Raw genomic sequence first — 7,958 nt, 5'->3', positions numbered from 1 at the left:
AAGCAGCCTCAAGATGCTAATGAATTTTTCGGGGGCAGCCTATCTTTGACAGGATGGTCCACAGGACACTATGACTGATTGAATGGAATGCTTTGGTTAGGTCAATACAACTCATGTATCAGGCTTGGTTTTGTGCATGATCTGTTTCTTGCAGTTGCCGGGCAGTGAAGATCCTGTCTGCTGTTCTTTGGAATTGTTGCAAGACACATGAGGATTCAAGGGGGGTTTTCTTCTGAGAGAGGCTGGAGTCAGTTTGCAAAGATTTGAGCATAGATTTTCCCTGCTGTTGCCTGGAGGGATATGCCATGGTAGTTTCCAGAGTTACTGATCGCTGTCCAGTAAGTGATTCAGGGAAGAGGGTGCAGCACCATATCCCCAGCCAGGGAGCTTAGTGTGAGAATCTGAGCACCAGCGATGACTATTATCTTCTTTTATGAGTAAATAGGAAGAGCATCTTGTCCCGGATTTGCTTCGTCCTCACTCCATAGATGATGGGATGTAGCATGGGGGGCACCAGAAGGTATATGTTAGCAATGAGAATTAGGACAGGCAGGGGCACACCGTGACCAATCCTCTGCATGAGGGAGGAGAACAGATCTGGGATGTACAAGGCTAAGATAGCAAAGAGGTGGGACCCACAGGTCCCAAAGGCCTTATGCCGGGCTTCCTTTGTGTGGAGCCTGAAGATGGCCCGGAGGATGTGAACATATGACACAGCAATAAAAAATGCATCCAGACTAGGCACAACGAATGTCACGGAGACACTGTAGTAGCTACTGACACGGAAGTCGGCACAGGACAGGGACACCACAGATATGTGCTTGCAGTATGAGTGGGGGATGATGTTGGTTCTGCAGTATGGCCATTGGCTTGCCAGGAGCGGATATGGCAGTACAATCAAACTGCCCCGCAGCACCACTGCCAGGCCTATCTTGGCCACCATGCGGTTTGTGAGAATGGTGGAATGTCGCAGGGGATCGCAGATGGCCACATAGCGATCAAAAGCCATGGCCACAAAGATCCCAGATTCCATCGCTGCAAAGCTGTTAATGAAGTACAGTTGGGTGAGGCAGGCACTGAAGTCTATCTCCCTGGAGTTGAACCAGAAGATACTCAGTGTTTTGGGTACGATGGATGTGGACAGGACCAGGTCGGTGACAGCCAGCATGCAGAGGAAATAGTACATGGGCTCATGGAGGCTCGGTTCCCTCTTCACGATGAACAGGACGGCGAAGTTCCCCAGGAGGGCTATGATGTACATGGCACAGAAGGGGATGGAGATCCAGACGTGGGCTGCCTCCATGCCAGGAATGCCCAGTAGGATGAAGGTGGAGGGGTTGGTGAATTCACTCGTATTGGTGCCTGACATGGATTGAGGGAGAATGTGTGCAACTCTGAGGTGTCACCCAGAAGTACTGTATCTCACTCTGATTTCCAATATGTGCCCAGTTCTGGGGGATGGTTGTAGTACAAGTACCTGAATGGAGAGAAAATGTAAATATGAGACACTGCATACTGTGCTGGAGGACGAACTCACTGGCAAATCAGACTGCTGTCTTTTCGCACCAAGAAATGGTATTTTGATTGTTCAGAACAACTGATCCTATTAATGTCAATTCCATATGTGATGTTGCTCCACATGTCAAAAATTCCAGCACATGGTGTGCAAAAGCAACAATGGGTCCAGTGGCACCTTATAGACTAACACAAATTTATGAGCATAAGCTTTCATGGGCAAAGACCCACTTCCTCAGATGCAGGTGATGAAGTGGGTCTTTGCCCACGAAAGCTTATGCTCATACATTTCCACTAGTCTATAAGGTGCCACAGGACCCCTCTTTGCTTTTGCAGATCCAGACTAACATGGCTACCCCTCTGATACTTAACACATGGCGGCTACGTCTACACATGCACGCTACATCGAAATAGCTTATTTTGATGTAGCAACATCGAAATAGTCTATTTCGATGAATAACGTCTGCACGTCCTCCAGGGCTGACAATGTCGACGTTCAATGTCGACGTTGGGCAGCACCACATCGAAATAGGCGCTGCGAGGCAACGTCTACACGCCAAAGTAGCACACATCGAAATAAGGGTGCCAGGAACAGCTGCAGACAGTGTCACAGGGTGGACTCAACAGCAAGCCGCTCCCTTAAAGGGCCCCTCCCAGACAGAGTTGCACTAAACAACACAAGATCCACAGAGCCGACAACTGGTTGCAGACCCTGTGCATGCAGCATGGATCCCCAGCTGCAGCAGCAGCAGCCAGAAGCCCTGGGCTAAGGGCTGCTGCACACGGTGACCATAGAGTTAGCAACTTCGACGTCTCACCGCCTAACTTCGATTTCAACTTTGAAATAGCGCCCAACACGTGTAGCCATGATGGGCACTATTTCGAAGTTGGCGCCGCTACTTCGAAGTAGCATGCACGTGTAGATGCGGCCAGTGTGTGATACCATAATAGGTACCAGCAGAAAGTATGGGAGTGGACACCAGATATACCAGATGAATTTGGATACCAGATATCCTTGATGCAATGAAACGCAGGCTAAAGAACCCGTGTTGTAGAGAATTGCATATTACCTCACTTGCTCAAAATGTGAGAGTGGAAAACAATCAAGCCTTTGCCATAACGTGCCTCAGGTAACATCCCAAGAAGAACACACCTCAGGAGAAAAAAGTGAGTTAAATCTAAGTGGTTAAAACTAAGACAATGCCTGGGTATCTAGTGAAAGGGAAGGGAAATATTCTGCTCTGGACATTTGCTCTGTTTGGGTCACCTGTCTGTAGGAAGGACACAGAAGATAGAAACAGAGTTTCTGAGGGAGGTTCTGAGAGTGGGGGAAACTGCCAACTGGGGACAGGCTGAAAATTCTGAGACTGATTAGCTTAAAGAAAAGACAAAGAAGGGGACAAATGATAGAGCAGCTAAAAATTGAGAATAGGAGTTGTTAATTTCAAATGGACAAAGGATACTATGAAAATTAATAAGGGACGTTAGAGAGATGAGGGGAAAAGGCTTCTCAGACCAACATATCGCAAACAGGGTTTATGAACCCTACTAAGATCAAATAAATCCTACAGGAGGATTGGGACAATTCTTAGAGGGAGAAAGGAAACCAGTTAATGTTGCTGAAAGTGTAGCTGTTCTAGAACACAGACCTTGTTCTGCTTTTGGAAAGAAGTACAGTGAGGCACTCAGGCCACATGAGATGATGAAATATTTTCCAGTCCATTACCACACAAGGGGGGTGTAACAGAATACCCTCTGTAGGATGTTAGAGCTCTGATGACCAGGGGTAGGGGCTTGCAAATCAGGCAGAAGCACACAGCCAGGCAACAGCGGAGCCAAAAAAATTAAAGAAACAAAAAAAAAAATGACGGGACAGTTCAGTGTGAACCATAAGGCTGTGGCCACACTACCCCTCCATTTTGGAAGGGACAAGTTAATGAGGGAGTTCAGCCGATGCTGATGAGGCGCTGACATGAATATGCAGAGTACCGTGTAACGGCGGCTGTGCACAATTCGAAAGTGTCACTTTTGGAACACATGCCACCCCTGCAGCCGGCGGCGTTTCGAGAGGACCCCTGACTTCTAAAACCAAATAGAAAGAAAGAGGTTTTGAAGTCAGGGGGCTCTTTCGAAAGGCCCCCGGCTACATGGGCTGCGTATGTTCCAAAAGCGACGCTTCTGAGTCACGCATGGCTCCTATTATGCTAACAAAGAGCTGTACATTCATACCAGTGCCTAATTAGCATCTTCCAGACTCCCTCGTTAACATGCCCCTTCCAAAAGGGAGGGGAAGTTTGGCAAGAGCCAAAATATTTAAAAAGAGAGAAGTTAAAACATTTCACAAGGATAGGAAACTTTGGAAGATCCGCTGTGGGATTACTTCTAACTATGATGGTCAACCACAAGGTTTGTGGAGAACAATTCTTTACAAATAAACAGCAATGAGAGAGCACATGCGGTTCTACAAGGAAACCATCCGGAGGCAGTAACCTGCAACTTCTCTGATTTCATTTGATTTAATATTGGAAAGTATTCTTATTGGAGTAAACAGTATCAGCAGAACACATATAACGTAGCTTAAAAACGACCTCATTGACAGATCTCAGACAGCAGTCCACAAGGGGCCATTGACAGCGAATGGGGATGTTTCTCCTGGGGTTCAGTTCTAAGCCTGATGTTATTCAATATGTTTATTAATGATCTGGAAGTACATAGAATTGCAGGGAAAAAATAGATAAATACAAGCCTGAATTGTCTTCTGTGAGTCCCTGAATTCCCTACTAAGGTGCCCTGCTGTGAAGGCGGGACAGAATGTCTGTTTCTGAGAGAATGATGGTGGATTTGACAGTATTAAAAAGTTTTGTTCGCATGAACCCAGCTCCCCAGACGCTTTTAGTTCAGCGTAAGATACTGGAGAAACAGTCGACATCCAGTCCTGTTAGAGGACCACGTTCAAAAAGCTACACAAAGTTCTGCCTGGGATGATTGAGTTAGGCTTGATCCTGCTTAGGTAGGGGGGCTGGACTCAATGACCTCCTGAGCTCCCTTCCAGCCCTAGGATTCTATGATTTCATCAGTCTATGATTCTATGCTGCCAAAAAGAACCACAAAAATGGAGGCTGGAGAAAATTCAGGGCTGTGAGAGACTTAACTTACGATCATGTGGAGGAAACCTTGGGTACTATCGCAACCTGTAGTCTATCAGGGAAAGGCAGAGAGAGACCTAATGGCTGAAAGATGAATCCAAATTGCACATTCTCTCACCACTTTATCCAGCTAATCTGTTTTTTTATGACACTTCCGAGATAAGAATTCAGCCAAATTGTCCACAGCTGGGAGCCAAGATTTCCTGCCAACTTTGAAAAACCGTTGTAATTGTTCACCGAGGATGTGTTGGAGTGCATCAAAGAGAGACGGCCTTGGTCATAGATCCTCTCACCCCCTGTAAACTGCTATACATGGGGCAGGGGCTATGCGGTAAAGTTCTGTGTACTTCAGTTAAAAGTGCAGCAAAGAGTAAATGGGACAGGTACAATAATGCCCATCATGTGGCTAGCACTGTTTGGCTGTTCATACTACTGAATAAGAGCTTAGAGGGACTTGCAAGAGATAAGTTCCTTTACATACTGACTTGGATAAAAGAGTGCACCTGTGATTAATTCCCAACTCACTTGGACAGGTTTGGGGTCCCCAGTGGAGGGAGTGTCTGTGATAAAGAACCCTGTCGACTCCTTCTGCCCCGGGTCCTCCTGCTCTTTTCTTTCCAACATGTCCCCAGCACCTCCACGCATTACAGCAAACAAACATCAGCTCAGAGCACCCCGTTAGCAGCCAAAGGCCTTGAATGCCAGAGGAGAAGGTAACAGCCTCTGTGCATTGACACACAGTTGGCTCAGGAGGTCTTCTTCCTCAGTCTTCAATCCAAGGGAAATTTTGCCTCAGTGAGGCCTAAGGAAAGCACGGGTCAGAGCCTCAGAATGTGGCCTTGTATTGTACATCTCTTAACACCCTTCAATCTGAAGGTTCTCCTGTGCCACAGAAATACAGCCACCTTGGGGCTGGAAGCCACCAGCCAGCCAGAGGACCCAGGAATGGGGGACATTTCTACATGTGATACTAGAAAAAACTCACACATATGGTAGAGTCCGTGGGATTTTTGATGCTTGTGCTGAGCAGAAAGGACGACAGGTTCACTCTCTATCCCATCACACCTATGCCGCACTGGTTTTCTTCATCCGGTGAGCTGCTCAGCAAGAGACGGGTCCCCATGAATCCTGAGATAGAAGCGTCTTCCCCCAGAACCCCCTGAGGAATCCGTGTTCTACACCTTTCTCACCTCAGCGTCTGCAGCAGTATCCCACACTGCAAGCTGACAGAGGTGTGTGCACAGTTTATAATATAGCTCTGTGCAGTCCCAGGTGGGGCTCACTCAGCCGCTCGAGGAGAAGTGCATCTCATTGCAAAGAGGCTGGAAAACAGCCTATCTGCACTTGTGCTATTTTGCTAGGTTTAGTCGTAAACGGTAATGAGGGGAGGTTCCCTAAGGGAGAAGAGATCTCTGGGGCTCTGTGCTGAGTCAGAGAGCAATTTGCTGTTCTGTGTACTTCTGTATGTTCAAACATTACAGATGATTACAAAGGAAACTACAGATAACATGTAGATCTCCTTGGGGGCGGATGCCCTGTGAATTCCAAGGAGTGATGGGTACATGGTATGAAGACAGATCTGGAGTTTGATGACTGAAGGAGGACATAACAATCTTCTGGAGGATCTTGGGGCTGTCATTATCAGGTCAGAGATCAGTGACTCTCATCAGTGTCTATCGTCATACGATGCAGCACCTTTCTTTAACAGATGTGCAAAACACCTGGCAAAGTACAGTCACTGTAAACATGCCATCGATACACACATATGTAAACTGAGGCATGGGGAGGCTTGTGGAGCCCAATATAACCCAGAGACTGAATGGCAGGATTAGAGATATTACCCTGAAGCAGTCACTTTCCTACCACAGCCCTGGCCTCCCATCACACCAAGGGGGAAAAGGATTCCTGCTCTGGCAGGGACTCCTCTTTGGTTGGGCTGCAGAGGAAAGGCTGGAACAGAAAGCTGAGGATTCACCGTCAAGGTGTGCCTAAGGTTTTCAGGATGAACTGGAGTTTGTGAGCTCCCTGTTCCTGGAAGGTGTGAACCCCATGAGTGCTCTTCGGCTCCCAGTAAGTGGGGTCACTTTGCGGGAACAGACTTGCTAAAAGCAACACTAATGGACTGTTGCTGTGGACAGAGTGAAGCTGGGTCTGTCCTGATGACAGGGTCTTTGTCCTCCCATCATAAATACCCTGGAACAATAGGGCCTTATAAATGTGATAGAGACTGGATTAATGATGGCAGTGAACTTTTCCTCTCCTTCTTGCTCCATTTCCTTGCAGTCTCTCTCAGGTGGGATTGAAATCTAATGTTACCAGCTGAGTGACACTTTCTGGCTGTTAAAGACTTTTTGTTTTAGAAATATTAGAAACAGAGAGTGCACCTACACTAGCCCGCTACTTTGAAGTAGCCAGCACAACGTCGAAATAGCACGTGTTGTGTCTATACATGTCATGCACTATTTTGACATTGAAATCGACATTAGGAGGCGAGAAGTCGAAATTGCTATTCCTGTCCAAAGATAGGAATAGCACCCTACTTCAACTTTCAGCATCGAAGCAGGGCGTGTGTAGATGATCTGTATCCTGCTATTTCAAAATAGCGGGGTCTTCCATGGTGGCTTATATAGATATATGACCAGTTCTCGAAGGCATATGGATAGATAGATAGAATTATAGAACCCTAGGACTGGAAGGGACCTCGAGAGGCCATCAAGTCCAGCCCCCTGCCCCAATGGCAGGACCAAGTACTGTCTAAACCATTCCTGATAGACATCTATCTAACCTGTTCTTAAATATCTTCAGCAATGGAGATTCCACAACCTCCCTTGGCAATTTATTTAACTGTTTGACCACCCTCACAGTTAGGAACTTTTTCCTAATGTCCAACCTAAGCCTCCCTTGCTGCAGTTTAAGGCCATTGCCTCTTGTTCTATCCTCAGAGGCCAAGAAGAACAAGTTTTCTCCTTCCTCCTTATGACTCCCTTTTAGATACCTGAAAACCACTATCATGTCTCCCCTCAATCTTCTCTTTTCCAAACTAAACAAGCCCAATTCTTTCAACCTTTTTTCATAGGTCACATTCTCTAGTCCTTTAATCATTCTTGTCGCTCTTCTCTGGACCCTCTCTAGTTTCTCCACATCTTTTTTGAACTGCAGTGCCCAGAACTGGACACAATACTCCAGATGAGGCCTAACCAGCACAGAGTAGAGCAGAAGAATAACTTTTTGTGTCTTGTTCACAACATACCTGTAAATGCATCCCAGAATCATGTTTACTTTTTTTGCAACAGCATC

The 7,958-nt window shown here is 46.6% G+C and overlaps 1 protein-coding gene across 1 annotated transcript; it reads right to left on the bottom strand.

Annotated features, from left to right (window-relative positions):
- Positions 1 to 421: 421 nt before the first annotated feature.
- Positions 422 to 1,369, bottom strand: LOC142007495 (olfactory receptor 52M1-like). Its single transcript, XM_074984162.1, has one exon. The coding sequence runs from the start codon at positions 1,367 to 1,369 to the stop codon at positions 422 to 424; it is 948 nt and encodes a 315-aa protein (XP_074840263.1).
- Positions 1,370 to 7,958: the final 6,589 nt, after the last annotated feature.

This window comes from Carettochelys insculpta, chromosome 1 (genome assembly GCF_033958435.1).
Source record: "Carettochelys insculpta isolate YL-2023 chromosome 1, ASM3395843v1, whole genome shotgun sequence".
NCBI classification, from domain to species: Eukaryota; Metazoa; Chordata; order Testudines; family Carettochelyidae; genus Carettochelys; species Carettochelys insculpta.
Note: the sequence above shows the minus strand (reverse complement) of the source record. Positions and strands in the feature narration are given on the sequence as shown.